This window comes from Mugil cephalus, chromosome 7 (assembly GCF_022458985.1).
Source record: "Mugil cephalus isolate CIBA_MC_2020 chromosome 7, CIBA_Mcephalus_1.1, whole genome shotgun sequence".
NCBI lineage: Eukaryota > Metazoa > Chordata > Actinopteri > Mugiliformes > Mugilidae > Mugil > Mugil cephalus.
Genome location: NC_061776.1, coordinates 28,785,340 through 28,810,653, shown reverse-complemented (window position 1 = coordinate 28,810,653; position 25,314 = coordinate 28,785,340). Strand labels below are relative to the sequence as shown.

Below are 25,314 nucleotides of genomic sequence, written 5' to 3'. Positions count from 1 at the left end.
CAATCAATCAAAATATCCGCTGCATGTAAAGCAGAGCGTAATTGTAAATAAAAAAAAAAAAAAAACGAGTTTAATGGCAGTTTGTACATTTCTTTCAAATCCTGAAAGCTTCTAAAACCAACCTTATCCATGATGTCTCCTAAGCTATGGATATCTGAATTATTCCACTGAGGTGAGATAAAGTGTTTCCCTCCAGACTTTAATAAGCTATCATAAAATAGTATAGTAAGTATTGGCATGCCATTTAGATGTCCATTTATATATATTTTCTATTTTCCTAAAATGTTGAATAGCATGAGCTATTATTGAGCCATACTCCAGTTTACATTTACTACAATAAGAACTGTAAACAAAAAGCCATTTAAAGGAACTGGTGCCACCAAATTCTTTTCAATATTAAGCCATGGATTTGAACAGTTCTCACTAAACCAGTTTAATATGGGGTGTATGGTGAGAGCATGAAAATAAAGTTTAAAATTAGGTAATGACAGAACCCCTAACTCCTTCTTTCTTTGTAAATTGGCTAATTTTATTTTAGGGTGTCTGCCTCTCCATAAAAATCTGTTAATAATGCTATGTATTTTGTCCAAGTATCTCGGAGGTGGTACTAGAGGTAACATGTAGCTACTAGGGCTGTAACGGCATTTGTATTCGTCCCGGTACGGGCGTCACGGTTCGGTGCACGCAGGTACACGACGAATACGTCTGAGTGAGTATTTAAAAAAGCTGAGTCAATTCAGGTCATGGTAATGAGCTTCAAAAATGCCAGCAACTGACATTACAGAAGAAGCAGCAGCAGCAGAATAAGAATGGGGAGTGTTGAGTTGAGCCATCGGCTTCACTGAAATCACGAGTATGGGAGCACTTCGGTTTGCCAGTGAACCCTCCGCGTCGTCCATTAATTTCAGATAATGGACCCTTAACTGTTTAAAACTGTTTAAAGTTTTTCACTAGAACCGGCTGAGCGGACTATTTAACATCTCTCGTCCGCAGGCGTTGCAGCAGCAGTTACTACTCAGCGGAGGGGAAGAGAGATGATTGCTTAACGTGACATTACGTGACACAAGGTGTCATTTCAGAAGGCCAGTGCACTTATTACCGCGTGTGTGTATAGAGGATCATGCGAAATTTCCAGTGGACGACGTCCACATTGTCCAGTTCCTCCGGTGTAACCTTGTGTCGCATTGCCTTCTTCTTTTCATATTCTCTTCGCTCTTTCTCTTCTGCTGCATCCCAGTCTTCAAAATTATCAAATGCACCAAATACGTTAAAGTTAACAATAAAATTACATTTTTATTTATTTATTTATTTTTGTCAAATGTATTACCATTGTGATAACATATGTTCTGTGTTTCTGTTGCCACGGTTACCAAAGCATTTGAGCCAGCGCAATCATTTTGAACTGTCATCAGGTAATTTGACCGGAACTTATGGGTGTCCATTATCACTTTTTAATGTACACCCCTGTGGTGTTTCCACCTGAACGCTAGAGGCACTGAGAGTAGAGTAGATAGCGGAGAAGTAGAAGAAGTGAAGAGAGACGTTAGTTACCGTCGGTACTACATGGTGTGCAGTAGATGGTGTTCCCCATGTTTATTATTTTCTGACAATTAAAAGTGAGCAACTAAAGTCACGGCCGTTTCTTGAAAATATATCACATATTGGCGACGAGGATGGCGGCACTAAACCTGAACCAGCCTACACCCTTTCTGCAGAATGTCAGGGAACCGCCGGTCCCGTTCAAAGCATGGATCCGGACTTTCGAAAACTACCTGCTTGCAATGTCGGAGTCGGATCGACCGGAGGCACGTAAGCGTGTGCTGCTTATTCATTGCTTGGTGCCAGAGACTTTTTTTACACACTGCCGGTCTCTGATGATACATGCAACACAGCGCTGGAGGCTCTGACGAACTTTTTCCACACCGAAAATGAACGTGGTCGCCGAACGTTACCGTTTCAGGCAACGGAGCCAACGCCTAGGTGAGACGACAGACCAGTTCGTTGCTGCTTTGAAAGAGCTGGTCACAACATGTCAGTTTGGGACTATGGAAGAGGAGGTGATTATGGATCAAGTTATTGAAAAGACTAATTCAGCACACATCAGGGAGCGTTTATTACTGCAGATACCCCTCATGCTCTCCAAAGCTTTGACGGTAGCGCGCCAGATTGAAACTGCTGTGTCAGAAGCTAAAGCTATGTGTAAGGGAGGGACAGACAATGCTGTGCATGCTGTTCACCAGGGACCACAATGCATTAGATTCAACAAAGGAAAATATTAATCACACTCACCTCCCCAGACTGTGCAAAGAAAAGCATGGTACAGATGTGGTTCTACTCAGCACACTGCTAATTTCCAAGGATGTCCTGCAAAAGAGGCGCTCTGCAACGCCTGTAAAAAGAAAGGACACTTTGCAAAAGTCTGTCGGGGAGGCAAAAACGTGAGTGAGGTTGGAGCTGTCCCACAAGTGACTATTTTGAATGTGAACACTTATGACTCTAGCAGCATAATGTGTACAGTGAAAGTCAGTATTCCAGGGTCAGAGATTCAGGATACACAGGTTCAGTAGTGTCCATCTTGCCAGAATCAGTGGTCACTCAATTTTTCCCCGAAGCGTCCCTTACGAAACCAGAGCTCAAGCTGAAGGATTATGGGGGGAATCCTATAGCTGTGTAGCAAGCTAATGTAGCATTTGGAGACCTCAATGCTAACGCAGGCTTTTACATTGTAAGTAACAACTCAGCAGTCCTCGGTAGGGACTTATGCAAATGCAAGTGATAGATGGTCATGTCACTTCAGTTACTAGTAACCAGGCAAAGTCTTCTGTAGCAAGCATTGCAGGGGCACAAACTGCACAAATTAGGATGTGCTAAAGGATTCGTTCATAGAGTTAAAGTACGCCCAGATGTTAAGCCAGTTCAGCAGAGAATGCGTAGATTACCTTTCTCGGTTAGAGAAGCTGTGTCTAAGGAGCTAAAGAAACTAGTAGAGCAGGATGATTTAGAGCAGGCATGTCAAATGGCACTGGGGCCGGATCCAGACTTTCTGTTCTCAGGTGGGCCGGATCAGCAAAAGAATGTCAACTCCAAATATTTAGCTTTGTTTTTCAGTACTATGCTTTATCATTCAGCCTACATTTGTAGCCTACCCTACATATTATAATCACGGATGACAAGGGATCTTTTCTAAGCACAACACATTTATTCAAAACCAATGGGAAAAAAATGATTTTTCATGTTTGGCCGTGAATGTGTTAACAACTGGTTTATTTTAACAGTTGAGTGAATGCAGTTTTACACCTGAACCAACTCACCACACTAAACAAACTCAAGTGGGAGCTATAAAAAAAATATTTTCGCCTTAATTGTCATACTGCTTTGAAATAAATGAAAAAAGAAATACAAAATAAAATAAAATGAATAAATAAAAAAGTTATAGCAGTGCATGGGCAATAGGATTAGACTACATCAGATCAAACTACTAGGCTGGGCCTACTGAAGTTGAGAATATACTGCACAATATTAATTGTCTTTAATATGACATACTTGTCTTTATGATGAGTGGCGCCGAATATTAAACTCTTTGAACACTGCAACTTGCTGATTACATACCAAGCACACTGGTTTTGCATTCACTTCTGTGAATAAATACTTCTCGGTCCATTTCTCCTGGAAAACTCTGCACTCCGTGTCCACTCTTCTTTTTTTTTGACAGTGCCATTTTGGGAAGGGTGTGTTGACCGATAACTTGTTTAGTAGTGGTGAATGGTGAAGCAAGATTGCCGGTTTATTTTTACTTGGACACATCACGTTGCGAATGCTTATTTCCTGTGACTAACTCGTGTCAGTGCCGCATGCTTGACGTGAGCGCTTTTACACATTTACTGCCCTCTAGCGGCCGGAGGGAGCATTTGGTTTGTATTTATTTTAAAAAATCACAACTTTTAATAGAAATTAGCTAGAGACTCGCTTCTTTTTTTGACATACTCAGAAATTTATGCCGGGCCGGATTAAATGAAACAACGGGCCGGGTCCGGCCCGCGGGCCGTATGTTTGACATGCCTGATTTAGAGCCTCTAGAGTCCTCTGAATGGATCTCACCTATTGTAGTCACAACAAGAAAAGACAGACCAGAACCAAGACTCTGTGTAGACCTCAGAGAGCCTGTGTCTGGTAAAGGACTACAGCCTGATGCCTCACATGTGACTGCTGTTTCCCAAGCACCTCCACCTACAGACCTGCCCAAACTGAGGTCGTTTTTAGGGCTGACATCATGGTGTTCCAAATTTCTACCAGACTATGCTGTTGGTGTTGAGCCCCTGAGAGCACTTTTGAACAGATATGTTCACATGGACTTCTGAGGCTCAAAAGAGCTTTGAGACTGTTAAAGGACTAATTGTGAACAGCCCTGCAATCTCTCTGTTCAACCCAAAACTGCCTACTATAGTCACGACGGACGCTTCTGACTATGGACTAGGAGCAGTCCTCACTCAGATACATCAAGATGTCTCTGAAAGAACTGTTGTTTTTGCATCACGCACACTAACCCAGGCAGAGAGAAAGTACTCCACGGTCGAAAAGGAGGCCCTGGGATATGTGTGGGCAACAGAGAGGTGGAGAACTTACTTGTGGGGGAGACATTTCACATTACATACCGACCACAGCCCTCTCACCACACTTCTTGCCCTTAAAAGGCCAAGGACGAGCAGGTATGCGGAGAGCCAGGTGGTCATCCAGGTTGTTATCATTCAATTATGACATTCAGTACAAAGCAGGTCGAGAAAATGTAACTGCGGACTGGTTGTCTCGACTCCCACTGCCAAGCTCAGAACCTAGCTTGGAGGATGACACAGAGGTGGCACTTACTGTCATCTCTGAAACTGACTTTAAAGCTGCCTGTGCTTCATGTCCTGTACAGACTCAACTACGCAAACTCCTCTCTTCAAAATAGCCGGAGTCAGTGAAAAGTTTGTTGCCTAACTTACAGCCATTTTTCAAACTTCTCCCTGGCACATGCCACACACCAGGGAATTGTGAGAACAAAGCAGAGACTCAGAGAAACGTATTGGTGGCCAAGCATGGATGCCCAGGTCGAGGCAGCCATAAAAGCATGCATCACATTCCAGTCGCATGACAAGTCTGCAGTCACCCACACCACTACAGCCTGTGCCATTCCCAGAGGTAGCATGGGAAAAGGTAGCTATTGATGTGGTTGGACCATTTGATAAAGCACCTGTAGACTGCCGTTTTGCAGTCACACTTATAGACTACCAAAGCAAGTGGCCAGAGCTAACTTTTGTTCCACAGGTCACATCACAGATTGTTATTCAGTTTTTATCTGCAGTTTTCAGTAGAGAAGGTGACCCCAAGGAGCTGGTTTCTGATAACGGCGCTGAGTTTGTGTCAAAGGAGTTTGAAACATTCCTGTCTGACAGAGGCATAGTGCACAGGAAGTCTTCAGTCTACTATCCAAGGGCGAATGGAGAAATTGAACGTTTCAATCACAGCCTGAAGGACAGTTTACAGACTGCCACACTGGAAGGAAAGCACTGGAAGGAGGTCACAAGAGAAAACTCCTATGTCTATCGTGCAACACCTCACTCTACAATTCAGCGCTCACCAGCTGAACTGTTGCATGGTCAACGCATGCGCACCAAACTTCATGTGGCTGGACGTCCACTCCCATTACACAAAACACTGTCATCAAGACCGGTTGCTCTCAGAGTGAGAGAAAAACAGAAGAAGAGCAAGGCTCACACAGATCTAAGGTGAGGAGCTACAGATGTAGCAGGGGCGGCTATGGCTCAGTAGGAAGAGCGGGTTGTCCATGGACCGAAGGGTTAGCGGTTCAATCCCCCGAGTGTGCCATATGCCGAAGTGTCCCTGAGCAAGGCACTGAATCCCCAGTTGCTCCCAGTGCAACTGGCATTGATGTGTGAATGTGTGTGCACTTGTGTGAGTGAATGGGTGGATGTGTCTCTGACTGTAAAAGCGCTTTGAGTACCTTTGAGTGGGTAGAAAAGCGCTATATAAGAGCAAGACCATTTACCATGTGTCTCTGACTGTAAAAGCGCTTTGAGTAGGTAGAAAAGCGCTATATAAGAGCAAGACCATTTACCATGTGATTCATATGTCTGGGTGAAGAAACCCAGTGCACGTTTTCCAAACCACTCAGTGATGGAGAAAAGAGGACAGCTCTCAGATGGAAGATGCTGGAACGCATTTTACCTGGCTCCAGTTTCTCTTCAGGAGAAGGAGGGCGACAGTGAACTGTTGCCTCTGGACTTTTTGAAAACACCAGATTCACCACTAAAGACATCCACACCACAGGCCAGACCAGTCAGGATCAGAAGAGTGCCTCAGTGGACTAAGGACTACGTGTGTTGAATACATCATGAAATAAATGCTCATGATAATGTTCTGATCTCGGTGAGGATAAACGTAAAAGTTACTTAAAATCCTTTGTTCCTTAAGCAGGAATTGAAATGGTTAACACAGTGTCTTAAGTGTTAAGTCAGAGTATAATGCAAGTTCGTTCTGAAAATAAGTTGCAGTGTCATACATGTCATGTTACAAGTCAAAGTATGAAATTTTCATTTCAAATATGAAAGCTATTGTTTAAATAGACCATGTTTGCTTATCAGGGGAGATATGTGGTGTTTCCTCCTGAACACTAGATGCGCTGAGTATGAAGAGCAGATAGCAGAGAAGTAGAAGAAGTAAAGAGAGAAGTTAGTTACCGTCGGTACTACATGGTGTGCAGTAGATGGTGTTCCCCATGTTTATTATTTTCCGACAATTAAAAGTGAGTAATTAAAGTCACGGCTGTTTCTTGAGAATATACCACAACCTCGCAGCCAATCAGAATCGAGGATTCACCCAGACCATGGTTTAAGTAAGGGTTAATGCCCGACGGGGCAAGTGTCTTGCCCAAGGCCACAACGGATGACTGCTCTACCTCCTGAGCCACAGCTGTGGTAAGTGAATAGTGTTAGCTAGTATTAACTAACTACAGAGTAGTAATTTGATTTTGAAAACAACACTACCAAACAAAATTCATGGATGTGGAAAGTAAGTTCATATTTTATAACTGCACATATCATGAGGTATAAAAATGACGATAACACTTACATGTATGTTGTTGTGTGAAAATAACCTTAGGTTGGTGGGGACTGCTAGCCTTAAATGTGTAGATCAACAGTTAATGTCACTTGACAGTCACACTTGATAAAAATCAAAGGTTTCCAGGGCTACCCTTTGAAATTCCAAAGAAAATGCTTGCTCCAGAAAGTCCTGGGGCCTCATCAATCAACCGTGCGTACGCACAGATCTGTGCGTAAGGAGATCGTAAGCACATTTCGACGCAACGTATGGCATTTAACAATTTGTACTTGTGCTTAGAACAGTGTGCAACTTTACGCACAAATCCGACCGTGCGTACACAACAAATCTAGTAGAACAGTGGAATTACACATAAAACCCATTAAGATAGTCGCAGTGTTCAGCAGCATCTCAAACTTCACACGTTACCACATATTGCTGGTCTCAGCAAAATGCTCAGTCAGTAATTAGCAGACACTTTGAATAATTGACATGATAAGCCATAAAAGACGACCTGAAAAGAAAAGTTGAAGTATACCACTATTGCTTTTCATATGTTATTGGAGGATTTCGAGAACTGTGCGTTTTCAAAGAGCCTTAATTAATCTGATCTGTTCGACACCGCTTCCCCGAAAACATACTGATGGACTTATGCCATGAAAGCCAACCCAGTGCACATTAACAGAAATGATGCGGTCGAGATTCCTAACATTTGGGGAATTCGCAGGGGTCAGCAAGACCTGGAGTGCAATGGCTGAGCTTCGCCCTGGGTGAATCACCTTCTTCATCATGAGTGGTACAAGTCGCAGGCGGGGGAGTCTGTCCCTGACACACCATGCAGACTGATGGTGCTGACAATCTATTAATGTATTGCATTAACAAAGCCAGGTCCTACAGCGGCCTGTAGCCATATGCTACGCTGCTGTTGTCTGGAACTCCAGTTGGTTTCTATTCCGCATTTAAATGAGATGAAGATGGCAAGCCTAGCCCATGGCCCTCCGGGCTTTCCCTAAAGCAGTGTGGCCAGTCGTGGTACCTGCTCACAGGCGATGCTGAAATCTCAGCACATTCCAATTGGACGGCATAATGAACTTAACAACGTGAAGTGTACATAGAGTAGTATGTCCCTATAAATGTAAAGTCAGGGGAATCCAAAGGTTTAGGGTTAGTAGGTAATGTGTGGTGATCCTACCACAACCCCAATCAACAAGCAGATGAAAGGAATTGGATGTCCTCTTCAGATGCAGGTTCTACACTCCTTGGGATAAAGAAATAACACTGGAGGCTCGCCATCTCCAGAAAGCTGGAGAATCCAGATCCAAATCAAGTTTTGAAGACTCAAAAAAAAAAAAAAAACCAAAAAAAAAAACAAAGACAGGACTGTTACTTCACAGAAATATCAATGTCTATTATGGCCATATTTATCGCTTTCACATGAATTTCAACACATCACTGAAATACAATAATGGTATACTAATGCATTTTCACTGTACAGTTCTGTATATATCTCAAGGTAAGTATTTTACACATATGTTCACACGTTTTTATCAAACATGAAACATATTAGCTATTTTACCATGAATTGATGATAATTTTAGCTCTTTAACCCCTTTTAAGCCATTGTACATATGTTCATCGAATTGTGAACTTAGTATCAAATACACACATGAAATGATTATTTTCAGGACTATAAAATTCCTGCCTACTATAAACTAATATATTCAGCAGCACTTAATGACACACATGAGCAGTGCATCTCCGCAACCCCCCACACACACTTAAAAAATAAACATTATACCTTATTTTCCTGTTAAAATACCAAAGACAAAATATGCAGCTTGTGACGATTTAGCTTGTGGGCATGTGAGGGTTTTTTTTATGTTTTTTTTAAAAAAATTATTAGTCATTTTCAAGGGGTGGCAGCCAGGTCTCTCCCCAACATATAAGATAGTTAGTTTTGTTGTCAAGTCTGTTTTTGGAGAAGCCTGATCGTAGAAGGGCTTATATTTTTCCTCCCCCATGCTTCAGCTGCACAGCTTCAACCAAAACAGAGTAGGGGGATCCAGGAAAATCCTCCTCGTTGCTGTCCTCCTCAAATATCCCAAGGATACGTTGACGCCGTTTCCTGTCGACCTCTTCGGCTGTGGGGTAGCATGGCTCAATTTGAGCCACATTGACAACACGCAAGTCTTCCCCCTTGTCCTCCGAGACCACCTCGTAGGTTAGCAGCCCAGCTCTCCCTCCGGGTAATTCAGTAGGGGCCTTTCCAACGAGGGGCGAGTTTGGCAGTGAAAGACTTGTAAGCTTTCGAGTAAATGTGAGTACAGACCCAAACATGGTCTTTGCAGGAGAAATCTCCATCTCTCCTTCCTTTGTCGCAGTTGTATTTTTGTTTTTCGCCTGGCTTTTTCGAGATTGTTTGTAACAAAGCGTCTCAGGGTCACACAGCTGGGATTGCAGTCCATCATCAAGAGGTCCCTTTAAGGTTCGACCAAGGTTGAGCTCCGAAAGGGGTGACTCCGGTGGACTTGTGCACCGTTGTATTCGACACAAATTGGAATTCAGGAAACATTTGTCCCAATGTTTGTGTTTGTCCTCCACGTAGGAGGTAATCATAGTTTTGATGTTTCGATTAATTCGCTCGGTCATGTTAGTCTGAGGGCAATATGGTGATGTCCTTTTCCTTCGCACACCCCACTGTGCACAGGTTCCCTCAAAGATGGCAGACGCAAACTGGGATCCCTGGTCCGAGAGTATGTATTCTGGTACACCCCGCGTGTCAGGATTTCTCTCCTCAGGATGTTGGAGACTGTTTCAGCTGTGGCCGTTTGGAGAGGAAACATCTCTATCCCACCCTGTATAGTAGTCGACAAAGACCAGGAGGTAGAGATTTCCAAATGAGCTCCGGGGAAAAGATCCCATGAGATCCACTCCCAACATTTCCCACGGTCTGGTTACCACAGTTTTCTGCAGTTTTCCAGGGGGTTTATGGGTCTCAGGTTTTTATAATTGACACACTTGACAGCACCGCACATGATCTCTCACATCCAGACTCATCTTGGGCACAAGGGCTTGTAACCTTTGATAGGTTTTGTACCGTCCAAAATGACCAGATAGAGGATCATTGTGGTAATGATGGAGTAACTGTGGGCGAAGTGAAGGAGGGATGTACACCTGGTACAAAGTTTTGTGAGGTAACTGCACCACATGGGACACCTTATCCTCCAAAATAGTAAACTTGACGGTTGGTGTTAGTCTCACTTCTCCTGTGTCTATGATCCTCTCATACAGGCGGCAAATGTCAGCATCCTCCTGCTGTGCCTTCCAGATGGTATCTGTCACCTAGAGATGCTTGGCCATATCCCTTTTGGAGCGCGATACCGCAGCACAAGTGCACGATGATTGATGGCAATCAACCATTGGTGCCTGGGACAGAGCAGCAGGTACAGTATTGTATTTTCCTTTGTATATACACCACTGTGACGGAGAACTCCTGAAGACGAAGAGCCCACCGAATCAGTCGAGTGCTGGGTTTATGGGTTTTAAAAACCCAAACATGAGATGAATGGTTCGTGACCACTGTGAAATGGCTGCCATCCAAATAATATCTCCACTTATCCAGGGCCCAGGTGACCGGGAGAAATTGTTGCTCAGTCGTGGTGTAATTCCTTTCAGTCTGATTTACGGTCCTGCTGGCAAAAGCGATCACCTGCTCTGTTCCCAGTCCTATTGGCTGAGCTAGGACAGCTCCCAACCCAATGTCACTAGTGTCAGTGTAGACGACAAAGGAGAAGTTATAGTCAGGATGTCCTAGTATTGGAGAAGAGACCAGGTGTTGCTTCAAGGACTCGAAAGCGGCCTGACATGAAGTACTCCAGGTAAATTTTGCTCCTTCCCGCTTGAGAGCATTGAGTGGTTCTGTCAGCTGAGAAAAATTTGGTACGAAATGGTGGTACCATCCTGCCATCCAAAGAAACCTTTGAAGTTCTTTGATGTTTTGGGGAATTGGGAATTCCTGTACTGCCTTTGTTTTTCCAGCACCCACTTCGACGCCAACAGCAGACAAAACGTGGCCAAGGAACTTGGGTGATGTTCGGAAGAACTGACTCTTCTTCATGTTCGCAGTGAGGCTAGCATTCCATAGCTTGTCTAGAGCTGCTTGGATATCGTAACTGTGCTGTTCAAAGGTAGTTGAATAGATGATGATATCATCCAAATATACAAAACAGATTTTTCCCCATAGGTCAGCTAGGACGATCTCCATCAGTTGTTGGAAGGTTGCTGGAGCGTTCTTGAGTCCAAACAGCATCACTTTGAACTGATAGAGACCGAACGGGCAGACGAAGGCAGTCTTTTCCTTGCTGTCCTTGTCCATTTCCACCTGCCAGTACCCACTGTTGAGGTCTAGGGTGGTAAAAACAACAGCTCCGGCCAAAGACTCAAAAACTTCCTGTATGTTGGGCAAAGGATAGGCATCAGACGGGTTGTTGCATTCAGTTTCCTGTAATCAATGCAGAACCTTGGTTTCGGATCCTGTTTTTTAGGCAGAAGGACTACAGGTGCTGCATTAGGTGAGGTTGAGGGCTCTACAATGTCTTTCTCCAACATCTCTTCCACCTGTTCTTTAATGATTTGAAGCTTGGTTAGTGACACATGATAGGGCTTCTACTTGATTGGCAGCTCATGAGTGAGGTTTTTTGTAGTTGACATAGTAGCTGTGTTTTTCCAAAATCATCCAGGGAAGCATTTTGGGTGGTGACCTCCAGAAGATCAGGACAGAGGTATCAAGTCAGCAGCTGGCTTTGCAGAAAAGAAAGCAAGGTGAGATGCACACTGTAAAAAAAAAAAAAAAAAAGAAAAAGAAAAAAAAAAGGGGTAATTTTTACAGTAAAATACCGGCAGCTGTGGTTGCCAGAACTTTACAGTTTAAATGACACTAAGACATTTCTTTACAATTACGGTAGATGAGTATTAGTATTGCTGATTCTACGGTAATAAATGGTGTTTGATTTCACATTTTACTGTAAAAATGACAGTTTTTGCCACTGAGAAACATCACTTTTTGTCCTAAAAATTTACATTAAAATGATATATAAAATAGTTTGTGCCATGAAATATGAAAATATTTTACTGTAAATACAGATGTTTTCTGTATTTATTACCGGTGAAAAACTGGCAGCTGCAGTTGCCAGAACTTTATCGTAAAAATGATGGGTATATAGTCTATACTATAACAGTAAATGAGCACCAGTATTGCTGATTTTACAGTTTATTATTGTGTTTGAATCCATAATGTTCTGTAAAACTACAAGTTTTTACCCCTGGAAAAAAACAACTTGTTTTGCTTAAAAATTAACATTAAGGAAAAAGTTTGTGCCATGAAATATGAGAGGATTAACGGTAAATTAAAAATGCAAATTTACTTGGTAGAATTGTCAATCAATTAAGGCAAAAAAATAATGTTACCATTTTTTTCTAATGGTGAAAACATGGAAAACTATAAGTATGTTGTATATAAAACATCCAAAAACCCAACTTTTTCATTTAAATTTTTCATTTAATGAAAATTTGTGAGGCTGTACAACTTTCTCACAACACTGTGTACCCTCCGAATACACAGAACTCGGAACACATGCTTCCAAATGCTACATTTATCATTCATACCAGTGCACAGGTTGGAACAGATGTGACACAACATTATCATTTCTTCTCCGGTGCTGTGTGTGTGTGTGTGTGTGTGTGTGTGTGTGTGTGTGTGTGTGTGTGTGTGTCAGATGAATATTCTACAGGTCACATGAAATTGACATAAATACACAGTCTTAAGAACTTTCTAACAGATGTGCTTGGCACCACTGTATCTTTTCTGAAATAAAGAAAAAGTTAAAATGCTACTGGCTGTTCTTGCTGTTCAGATCTTCAGACTCGTAACAGTAAAATCACCACAGGTTCATTAGGCTGTGACAGTGGTGCAGCACAAAACCAGGACCCTGCTTTTTGCTGTAGTGTTATCAGTGTTATCTGCCATTTATAAAAAAAATAAATAAAATAAAAGTCAAAACATTAACCAGTCTCCAACCTAAACAACCATTCACCTTATTTGCAAGGCTGGGCATGAATGAGGAAGAAAGGGTCACATCTAACACTGTGTACACTCAGAATACCAATAAAATGCAGTTTTTAAACATACTGCAACATTACAACAACATTACACCTCACATCACATGACTCACGAAGTATGGTCCAAGTCCACTCATGGTCTGCAAGGTCTGCGATGAGTGTGAGGACTTTTGGGTTGACAGCAAAGACCTTCCTCTTCTTGCTGTGCTCAACTTTCATTCCTCTCTCCGGATTTATTGAAAAGAAACCTTGAAGAAAAGAAAAAAGGATAAATATTACAGCATCTAATGTTATGTTTTTAAATATCTTAACAGAAAGATACCACAAGATCCAGCTTTGTGGTGGACACAGAGCTGGACTCACTGGCAGAGAGGATGACTCTTTACACAGAGGAGTGTGTTCAGTGATAGGCTTTTGTCCCTATCCTGCTGCACAAACAGACTGAAGAACTCTTCTGTCCCCATGGCCATAAAAAATATACACTGCAACACTGCTCAACGACAGCATAAAAACTATGACACAAAACATTTGCACAGTTTCTACTGGCACTGTTTCAATTATGTACATTTATATTTGGCAGTTTTTTTCCTATTTCAATTGTCTTTTGTATTTATTCTATTGCAGTATCTAGGATCATTAGGATCTATATGGTGAATATTTTCTTTATCTTTCTGGTAAATATAGTGCATGCATGTATCTAAGAATTACCTCTGGAGGAACTCCAGTGTTGATCTCAGTCCCAATGGGTAGTGTATATTGAAACAATAGTAACTGCATAAAGCAGTCAGCAGTGAAGCAAGAGGACTCTGAGAATTAACAAAATGAACAAATATATATTACAAAAGGCATCTGTGTCAACCATTCAACTACATTGCAAACTTGGTTCAGACATACCACACACAATAAGGCAAGGTGTTGCTGGCTCATCCTCCATCTCAACCTCTTCAGCAAGGCTCATCTTCTCAACATAGTGGAACATATTCTCTTCTTTCTCACCAAAATAAGCAAGTACCATCTCTGTACAACCACTAGACCGACCTTTCTCAGTTTGTAACTTGAGGAGAGACTCCACTTGTTTTTGTTTCTGGACAGAAACAGTTTTGAGGAAGTTTAAGAGGCGCTCCCCCTTTTTGTCCAGATTGGTAAAGAAGGCCTCAGTCAGACTGATGCCAGTAAGTTGCTGGAAGTGTCCTGCCATACCAGCTTCATGGAACAGAAAAGGCCATTCTTGGCATAGCTTCAGGACGCTTGTACCTTTGTTGATGTCTTTACGCTGTGTGTAATAGGTGGACTTGACAAGTTCTTTCACATCTTCTGCAGCGTAATTTTTGTCTTTGAACATCTTCTTCATATCTTCTTTTTTCTTAAGCTGACTCTCTACAGTCTCAGGAAGGGGCAAAAACTTTGGCTCCCAGTTGACACAGCCATACGTGTCTTGAACACTGGCTTTCTGTTCAGCAGGTATCTCATCAGTGTCGTCATCCAATTTGGCCTTGCGTTTTGTTATCTTTGGCGTGTCTGACATTTTCAATTCTTGCCTGGAGTTGCTTTACTAGGGAATGATATCCAGGTCCAATAACATCACCATCAATTACATCCTTAAGTTACTTTGGATATCTGCTCACCAACCTTTCGGCTATTTCAGTAGTGTTGCGTTTGGTGGGATTCTTGCAAATCTTCATCATTTCAGAAACGATAATCCTCACCATTTCTCTTCGTAGTCGTGGACTTGGCCTTGTCTGTCTTTCAAAGTCTGCATTAACTCCTCCGAGAGCTTCTGCCAAGGTATCTGAAAACTGTCTACCCAAGTTGGCAAATATGGGCTGCAGCTGAATGGAAGAGGATGCCACGCCTGAAGTTGAAGTGAGTCTGGGACATCTGAGTCTGGAAAGGTACAACAAATGAAGTGCATTTATCAAAACAAGATATTATACACAATTTGGTTAAATCTGAATACTCCAATCATCTTGAAAGATTTAATCTTACTGATTGGCTATATCAACTCAATCAAGTTCTTATTGTATGCAAGTACGTGTACTTTTTACTGTTACAATTTTTAATCTTTTAAATTGTGTTAATGATATTAAATTTACCTGTGTGATGTTAGGCAGCTGTTAATGTAGTGTTTCCTTTTCCAACAGACTGTTGTCTGCTCCCTGCCCAGGAACTACCAGGTGTAAATGAGAAGCTGTACATTGTTGTCCTTGTCAAATTAACAAACATGAAATATGATTGAAAATTGACCTTGTTGCATCACACCTTTCATTTTCAGTTTGATTTGTAGTTTGATGTAAAGCACATATTTTTATCCAAAAGTTACCCAAGAGTTTATATCAAAAATACTTACTATTTTGGGCCCACGTAGCAACCAGTCTTCTGGCCTGTATGGGCTTCAGTACAGGCAATAAGTCTTCAGTGATATTCTGTAAATCATCTGTGGTTGTAGTGCCGAGTTTCTCCAAAGCATCCTCTACAGCAGCCACAATTTCAGGTGAAACACCTGGAAGCGCTGCTCCTATGGCATCACGGATGTCCTTTTATGCATCCATCATGTCTGTTGAAATACAGAAAACTCAAACACGTTGATTTCTGACCCATTAATATCAAGCATTTATACTGACAAAACACTATGCTTTAATGGGACAAACTGGTATCCATCTTTTATGTAAGAGGATAATAGCCACATGTCAATCAGTTTACTAATGTGTCTGCATTCCAATCTTCTTATTTCATCTTTTACCACGTACATGTGGTAGTATGGAAGAAATTCTCCGTGATACGATCTCATCAGAAAATGAAGTGCAGAATCATCCTTCGCAAAAGTGAGTATAACTTCACCAAACTCCGGTGACTCATCATTCCTAATGACTACAAATTGGCCCTTCTTGTAAGTTATTCCATTATACTGCACATCAACAGGAATCACTGTATTTTTTCAGTGAACCCAAAATGAAGGACTGCACCTTTAACTTCCTCACTGTAAAGTTCTGAGTAAAATGGTGAGCCATCTTTTATTTGCAAGGTTGGGGGATTCACTGTTCCAGCAGAAAGAAAGACCTAAAATATTTGATGCTCTCTGAAAGAGTCAAACACAGATTTTTGAAGTTCTTCAGATGTCTGGCACATCTTTTGAAGTAACTATATTTGCTCTCGAACCGCATAGTCCAGAGCCTGATGAGTGGACCAAATTTCAGGATCAGTCCTGGATAGTGCTGTAAATAATGATGTTTAGGGGTCAGTCTGTTATCTGGAAACAGTGTCTTCCTGGTTTCCAAATATTCCTGGTTGAGAACATCCAAATATGCAACCTGAGGCTTGGAAATTTGTTGAGCACAAATCAGGTCAACAATATCCTTAAGCTGCAATGTTAACTCCCATATATTATCTTGTGAGTCCTGCACCTTGTCACCAATTAACAGAGGCAACAGTCTCAAGAAATTCCAGTTTTGTATAGCTTGTCCACCGAGTTTCAGTGCTTTCGCAGTGACAGCACAGCAACAAGCATCTGTTGCTTCGATTTGAATTGTCTGATGCGCCTGTTCAAAACTGTGTATGTGAACCATTTCTTTTTGAGAATCATGTATTTGAGATAAAGGGCAACATCATGAGAGGACACCCTCGAAGATGTCATGGCCTAGACAAGGGGGCATGCCTGGTGAACAAAAATTAAAGTTCTGTAAAGTGTTAAACACTGACCTGAACTTAATCCCCTGTACTTCTGTCACATCCTCTGTCTCTAGCTGTTCAGTGGCAGATTTATATATTTCTGGAGTCCACTCCAGTCCAATAATTGCTGGATCAGCACCCTGACATTCAGACCGAGTAATCAGACAATATCTGCAGAAGTACTCAGACGTACTGAAATTTTCTGTAAAACCCCCGATGCAGTGAGAACCCAAGTTGTCTCCAGCAATGCAGTACAGTGCTCCTTTCACAACTGATTCATCTGCCATAGTTATCCCACTCTCCTCTTGTAGTTTCAAGTCAGTCAACAGTTCTGAAAAAACTTTGGAATGGCCAAATTCCTTGAAATCCTTCTCTCTACACAATAAGACCAGCTGCATATGATCAGTATTTGATCGGACATGGGGTGGCATATCGAGTAGAGAAAAGTACACAGCCAAGACCTTATGCTTTTTTTTTTTTTGCGCAGATCCCAATGGGTTCACAACTTCGAACGCGTCTTGATCATTAGCCGTCATTAGGCCCTGCCAATAACTGGATTCTAACATACCCTTTAAAGTATTTAGCACAGGAACATAGTATGCAAATCTGTCTGTTCTGTCCTCATCTTTGCCCAACAACACTTTTTTGGGTTCCCCATATTTGAACATGTCTTTAAAACACTGGGTTCTTGAATAAGCAGTTCTCATGGACCCTGTGTGGCAGAGAACAAGTCTGACTGCTGTACTGTGTCACAGATTTTTGCAATGTCTTCCTCTGCAAATGACATTTATTTAACAAGCAAGTTCAATCTATTTAAAGTGTATGTCTGTCCCAATTCATGTATATTCTGCATCTCTTCTATAATGTTTTAAGTGGTAGATGCTGGAAGAAGATGCTGTCCCTGTAGTTTGATGTAAAACAAGCATACATTTCTAAGATACAAGTCACTGAAGTTTGGTCCATCTGTGACTTCTGCATCCGGCACACTGAAATTTTGTGTGGTAGCACTTGCAGCACCCTGAGTATCTTCATTACTTGTTTCACAAATCACATTTTCTAAACAATTTTTGGTTTCTGGACATGTATGAGGTAAAAGAAGATTTCACACTGAACACACGCGTGAACCCTCTCACAGGGCAGGTTACTTGGCGCCCCTCTACTATATGCTACGGTGGCTGGTAAGTGCAAAACAAAATTACAAATCTGAAACACTTTTACAAACTCTGAAACACTTTTACAAACTCTGAAACAAATTTACAAACTGTGAAACAAATTTACGAGCTCTGAAACAAATTTACAAACTCTGAAACTAATTTACAAAGACAAAATCCTAACGGAAAGGGAATGTACCAAAAGCCGGATCTGACCGGAAGTGATTGAGTGAGCGGAGCGAGTAGTGTTGTGAAGTTTATATGGAGTTGTATGATGTTTTGCCGGTTTTGTGGAAACCATTTCAGCCTGTTACCGCGGTTTTGCATTTCGTGTGGACGGTCTCTAGAGTTTTTTAAAGACACGGACCAGACGGAAGGACCAAGTGCACAGGGAACAGCGAAACGGCCGGAAAATGCTAAACAAAGTAAGTGCAGCATAGCGCAAGCTATCCGAAGCCACTGTTAGACATGCAGTGAATAAAAGTGCAGTTACCATTTCAGTTTATTTCGCTACAGTCAATCTTATTCCAGCCATAACAGAATACCAACGTGTTACTGACAGTAGTTGACGATTGTTTGAGCTGCTGCCAACTTTCTACTTGAACTCTGTTTATTCCAGCAGAACAACCATGCCCATCATATAAACAGTTCATGGAGTACAGAAGCACCAAGTCCAAAGAATATATATATATATATCATAAAACTCCATATAAACTGCACAACGCTACTCTATGTATATGTGAGATTAATTGCATATTTCTGTTGTCTTAATAGATTAACATAGGATTGATGGTGCCACATGGAACTGATTTAAAACCTTTAAGAGGGAAAACACTCCCATTATTTAGACCCAGAAGTAGCAGCACCTGATCTGCTGAAAGAAGCCATGCAGAAAATGACGACATTTAATAAGGACATGGATGAAGGACCATACGTCCTTTTGTGTCCTGACTGCTCAGAGGTGGTCCATGTGCCTGGGACAGAAAGGAAATTCAAACTGACTGAATATAAAAAGGAAATTGGTAAGGCATATTCCAGGATCACTTTTTTCCTTTGCCTAGAAACACACTTTAAAGGAGGTTTGTTGATCTCATAATTCAATTTCTTTTTACATATTTACATACTCTAGCATACATAATATTAATAATGTGTTGGATTTTTTGTTTTTACCATAGTGGATGATACCCAGATTCTGATTCCTCAGATTCTGAAATTGTGATCACATCCAGGAGCATAGCTCAGTTCAATCGGGCTGACACTGTGGTACGTTCATTTTTTAACTCTTTTTGTTTGTTTGTTTAAATTACTTTTTTTTCCCATTTTGATTGATTTATCATTTATTTATTTATTTATTTATTTATTCATTGGATATATATTTGAGCATAAAAGAATTAAATCCATATTCTGGTCAATATTTTAGAAGAACCAAGTTTTGTTTTGATTATTTCTATGTTAGCATTACAGAAACACAATCTTTCACCATTGATATATACTGTATGTGGTAAGGAAATGATAATGCAAGCTGTTTAAAATTGTAGATAATTGTATGCTTTCCCTCTCAGGTGTTTGAACCACAAAACCAAAGTACACCCAAACGCAAACCTGAAGATGAAGGGTGAGTACTGATTTTTACAATTATTAATAATAATTTACATTTATCTTTATGTTGTGTGTGTGTGTTTTATGTGATTAACTGAGAGTATTTGCTCTGGTGAACATGAAGTACAAAATATCATACATTTAATGCGATTTATAACAAAATAATCTCTCATTTATAAATCTTTCCCATACCTCTAAATGTTTCTCAAAACTCCATATATACATAAAGGTAATAATTTTATCAATTGTATTGTGTTTCAGAGATGCTCCTGGGAATTCAAGCACAGTTCAACCTGGACAGATATTAAGTCAGACTGTGCCAGCCTGTTTCCAGCCATGTTTGTTGCTCTCAGTGTTATTTTAGACCTTTTAATTTGTTTTTCAGATAGTAATATCTGATCATGAGGATCTGGAGCCACATGAAACAAATGCACTCAGGTCTACTTACTACAGGTAAATAAAAAATAATGGTGACTCAGTTCATTTTCATTAGTTGATTACGTTTTGTTATGTTATGTTTTAACATGCAAATGTTAATTTTCCAACAGTAAATACACAGACCTGTATGCACCGTGTGTTGACGAAGAGGATGAGGAGTTGGCTGCAGAAAATATGAAGAGTTTACAACACACACCAATGTAAACTGAGCCATTGGTACCCTGTACAATATTTCTGGTCTTTAAATATTTTTGGAAAAGTAGAAAATACACTAATTATGTCACTTTTTTGTCATTACAGCGAGGAGATGAACATTACACTACCTGACATTATTGCCAACCTATCACATCCCATTGATCATGAAAGAGTCAGCAGGTTCAACATCTCAAGGGCTAATGTTTGGGATGGAGCAGTCAGAGGTTTCAAGCGCACAACATACTCTGAAACCTGTGATATGCTGGTCAAATTTACTGATGATGCTGGTGTATTAGAAGAAGGAATTTACAGAGGTGGTCCAAGGCGAGAGTTTTTAACTCTGCTAATGAAACATCTGAAAGACCGGCCCATTTTTGATGGACCAAAAGGATTCACAGCTGTTAGGGAGGATGAGTACTACCTGGCAGGAAAGATGATTGCGGTGTCAGTTGTACATGGAGGTCCAGGACCCCATTTCCTGTCAGAAGATCTTGTACATTATCTTGGTGGCCGGCCTTCATTTGAAGCAACAGTTAATTCAATATCTGATGAAGAAATAGGGAAAGCTTTGCAAGAGGTGAGAATAGCATAAGGCTGCAGTGTGGCATAGCAGAGTATTACATAGTCTCTGCAGTGTTTTGAAAAGATTTTTCCTTCCTTAATCAAATACACAGAATTATCTTCATTTATCATTTTGTGATTGACTTGAGTTTCCTTTTATGCTATTCAGATTGAGAATGCTGCTTCAGTTGATGTTGTGCGAGAATGTACCATGAGACACAGCACAATGTTACAGACAGCAGGTTGTCTGAGACATGTAGCTACTGTTGAAGCAAAGAAAGAAATTGTGTCTGACTATCTCCACTGGTATATTATTGACCGCGACTCATCTGTAATTGACAGGTAAGATCACATTTGTAATGATGGGATTTTTGTGGGGGGTTATGTAAGAATACATCATGGTCTCCCTCTTTGGTTTATACTAGCATGCATATCTGTAGTATACCTGATATTTGACGTCTGTCTCTCCTTTCCCTGTCTTGTGCCAGTGTAAAAGTGCTCAAGCCACCCTGCTCTCTGTCATTCCAGTCTTGCCATGTGCAAAGTAAGATATGGAATTCCTTAGATTAGTTATGATCAACACACAATTAATTCATATAAAATCAATTTATAGAATATTTAATAGTTTTCTTTGGGTAATTTAAATGTGATTGTCACTACACAAAAATCAAACGTTTGTGTTCACTCTTTAGATTCAAAGATGGTCTTTCAGCCCTTCAGTTTCTCACTGCACTACAGCAACACCCTGCTTTGCTGTCCCCTGTCCTGACCCACTCAGGAAAAGGGCTAACTACTCTTGAACTTGAGAGACTCTTCAAACCTGACCTCAGTCCACCAGGGAGTAACAGGAGACTTAAAGAAAGTGAAACTTTGGGCTACTGGGCGGATTACCTCCTTGACTGTGAAGGTTTGTAAATCACTCATATTTTTCATAACTAGTTGAGAAAGCACATTGCCAAGATGCTGAACATTTTTTCCTTTGCAGAAGGTCAGGCTGCTGTATCTGTGGAAGACGTTTCATGTTTGCAACTGGACTGACTTCACTTCCCCCATCTGGATTGGAACCATCACCAAGAATAGAGTTCCTGGATGACTCTCCATTCCCAATGGCAAAAACATGTTCAAACACATTGAAATTACCACTCTTAGACACTTACACTGTGTTTAAGACACAAATGGACTTTGGACTTCAAAATTCCCCAGGATTTGGATGTTTTTAAGCCACGAGATGACAACTCTGAAAAGGTTGTTGTTAAAGGTTAAGAATCTTTAAAATGTAAAGATATGTGAGCATGTTTTTTGTCACAGTTAACATTTTGGCCTATTCTATTTTAGACAAAAAAAGGAGTCAAAGGAAGAAGGCCAGGTGTTTTGTTTTCTGTTCTTACAAAAATGTAATAAATATGCATTACTTTACTAGTACTTGATTCATTTATTTCACCAAAAAACTGGGTGACATTCAGACATTCAGTGTTCCACCACTACAAATCAGATTTCAGGGCATAGAAAAAAAACATCTTAATCACTCTGAAGAAAATAGCAGGAAGAAAAGAAAAGCCTCAATGAGCAAGCACTTGGCTACTAACTTTTTTTTAATTAATTTTATAGCTGAGCAATTTCTTTTAGCTTCATGTACAGTCCTGTTGCAAACTCCCAGTTTTCTGGCTTCTGTAGTTGATGGCGCTCCGTAGCAAAGTCCAAGTACTCCTGCATGTTTGGGTCCCCACATGTAGCTATTGATAGGCTTGCCTCAGGAAAGCCATCCAAGTCAGAGTGTTCAATTTCAAATCCACAGTTTCTGGAGCCAAATCTATAGAAGACATAACATTTACTTACATTTAAGTTAAAAAATAAGACAGAAACAAGGAAGTCTCAATCTATCATCAAAGTTTTACCTGTGTTCATTGGGCACTCCTCCTGGACATGACGCTGTTCTGGAAGTGCGAATCCTGTGACTGTTCCATAGTCTCACACACTCATCCAAGTCCTTCTGAAGTAAACATCACCATAGCAAAATCTCAATAGGCACTGATGCTCATGACTCCCATTGAGGTATCCTGCATCTCGGAGGTCTGCAAATAACTCCATCCAGAACGGAGATCTAGAGACACGGATATATGATACATCTGTGTGTGTACATATAACATTTTTTTTTTTTTTTTAAATATAAAATTACATTATGAAGGCCACTTACCTTCCCTTTCTAAATATGGACCACCAGGACTCAATGCGCTGGTTATTAGTGGATGAGCCATACATGTGGCTGGACGCTCCCGAGTAGTAGTCATGGTGATGGTGACGTAGGGTACAATGAATCGCAGCCATAAAGCCGCTCTCCGTGCCGCAGTCAGTTCTCAGTCTCATGGGGATGACATCAAGGTTTCGCACACATAACAGGAAATTGTGAGCGATCACCCTTGGGTTATTATTTGTTGGTCCACATTTAAGCCACAGTACTTTACGTGAAAATCCATCTATGCATCCAGAAAGGGCCAGGCCGAATGGTTTAAGTTTATCATAGCCATCAGCATGCCACATATAGTTTGGTCCCATTGAATGGTAGGTTCTTCTTACGAACCTTCTGCGTGCTCTCTTCTCGCACCCTCGAGGGTTAAGCTCCCGTAGCAAATTCATCACATCATCTCTCCTCACTCGAAGGTTGTACTTTTGTGTGAGCACCTGCCACATTGTTCGGTAGCCAAACAGTTGTCCAGGTCCACGAAGTTCCAACCTGATGGCATTAATTATGGCACTTGGAGAGGAATAATCCTTTCTGCGGTACAACCCTGCTTGACCGAGTATACTTTTTAAGGTTCGCAAGCTGATGTTTATACCATGTAAACTTGACATCATGTCCACGATTACATCGTACGAGTGTCCCTCATTGAAATATTGAGTGCAATAATGCAGCATTTCTGGTCCTTCCGTCTGGTCCGTGTCTTTAAAAAAACTCCAGAGACCGTCCACACGAAATGCAAAACCGCGGTAACAGGCTGAAATGGTTTCCACAAAACCGGCAAAACATCATACAACTCCATATAAACTTCACAACACTACTCGCTCCGTTCAGGATTTTCCAAACAAACCGCTCACTCAATCAGTTCTGGTCAGATCCGGCTTTTGGTACATTCCCTTTCCGTTAGGATTTTGCCTTTGTAAATTTGTTTCAGAATTTGTAAATTTGTTTCAGGGTTCGTAAAAGTGTTTCAGGGTTTGTAAAAGTGTTTCAGGGTTTGTAAAAGTGTTTTGGATTTGTAATTTTGTTTTGCACTTACCAGCCACCGTAATATGCTCCTTCAAGTGAACAAACAAAGCTTTTATCCCCTCACACTGCCGTTCACACAGTGAAACTGTGCATTTTAATCTCGTTACAGTTGTGTCCAGAGTAACTGTTGGCAAGCTATTATGATGACGATAGAAGTGAGCTTTTAATGTTGCATAACCAGTACACACGTGCTTGCAACTAGCTGCAACACACTTGAACATACACCTCGGTTCGTTGCGATGCAGTTTGCAATGGAAAACAAAAGCTTAAACAGATTTGACCGTTTCTGCACATACGTTACATGAATACATCTCCAATAGCCTACCTCGACGGTTAGCATACAGCAATAGCGACACGTAACAGATGTAGGCAACAGCTAGTGCTGGAAAGGCAAACTTTCCACAACGTTTATTCTTCTTTCTTTTGTTTTTTAAATCTCCTTTCAACTAACCGGGTGCAATTTAAAATATCAGCTTTCTGAAATGTTCTGCAATATTTCCATACCTGAGAAATAGAGTAGCGCTGATGCAGAAGGTTGGATGAGAAGTCTGTCTCTGCACAAACCGAGCGGGCAGTGGAAAGCTGAAAAAAAAAAACATCAATCGCCGAGTCCGATTGGTCCTCATGTGCAGCGTGATGATTGGCCCGTTCAAATCCACCGCCTCCAAACTACCGCCAGAGTTCCACTGCGCATGTACGAGTAGACCAGGTGCAGGGGGCCGCTTGATGGGCCATTAATTAAGACTGGCTGCAGCTGCCAGGGACATGTGTTGGGCACAACAGTATGCGCTTCTCGACTCTGTCAGGGCTACTTCCTGTTTAACTGTGAGTAACAGTTGAGTGAGTTTAACTGAGTGTGACTGACGTGACTTTTATTAAACCAAATAAATTATATTACAGTAGGCTACAAACATCCCTATAACGTTTTTCAGGAGCTGAGTGCAGATTACGCTTTTATTTTATTTGTTACTTAATGAAAAAAATCCAATATTGGCAGCAAGACAATTTATAGTATATATTTTTTGCCATAACCATGTGTACCTTTTACAGTTAAAGACTTTATTTTTCAAGAGAAAGTATGCAAGAATTGCAAATATCAACTACTAAAGAAATTTGCAGCGTATTTCTGTTATCACAATAAGAGTATGTAAATTTACAAGAATTAAACCCAAAAATTACAGTATTGACTGTTCAAATCCTTGCAGCATATTTCTGCAATTGCCA

At 41.0% G+C, this 25,314-nt stretch overlaps 2 protein-coding genes and 1 non-coding gene across 3 annotated transcripts; 1 reads left to right on the top strand and 2 right to left on the bottom strand.

Moving 5' to 3' along the window:
- Positions 1–7,748: 7,748 nt before the first annotated feature.
- On the bottom strand, positions 7,749–7,919 carry LOC125011497. The gene has a single exon (XR_007113189.1). It is a non-coding gene; the product is annotated as a U1 spliceosomal RNA (small nuclear RNA).
- A 10,042-nt stretch (positions 7,920–17,961) lies between these two features.
- LOC125011458 (G2/M phase-specific E3 ubiquitin-protein ligase-like) lies at positions 17,962–21,740 on the top strand. Its single transcript, XM_047590683.1, is given in 8 exon segments — positions 17,962–17,970; positions 18,807–18,877; positions 18,879–19,115; positions 19,208–19,295; positions 19,595–19,647; positions 20,370–20,841; positions 20,995–21,167; positions 21,518–21,740. Coding segments are annotated over 8 exon segments (1,326 nt in total).
- A 518-nt stretch (positions 21,741–22,258) lies between these two features.
- On the bottom strand, positions 22,259–24,578 carry LOC125010186. Its single transcript, XM_047588569.1, has 3 exons — positions 23,020–24,578; positions 22,721–22,926; positions 22,259–22,635 (listed from the first exon to the last, which is right to left on the bottom strand). The coding sequence occupies exons 1-2, from the start codon at positions 23,736–23,738 to the stop codon at positions 22,794–22,796; spliced, it is 852 nt and encodes a 283-aa protein (XP_047444525.1). The 5' UTR covers positions 23,739–24,578; the 3' UTR covers positions 22,259–22,635; positions 22,721–22,793.
- Between the last annotated feature and the right edge of the window lie 736 nt (positions 24,579–25,314).

Excerpts from the sequence above, each read along its gene's own strand:
- LOC125010186 (XM_047588569.1), bottom strand. The coding sequence starts at position 23,738 with ATGCTGCATTATTGCACTCAATATTTCAATGAGGGACACTCGTACGAT. Across the intron at positions 22,927-23,019 it reads TCCATATTTAGAAAGGGAAG|ATCTCCGTTCTGGATGGAGT; the intron begins GTAAGTGGCCTT and ends CCGTGTCTCTAG.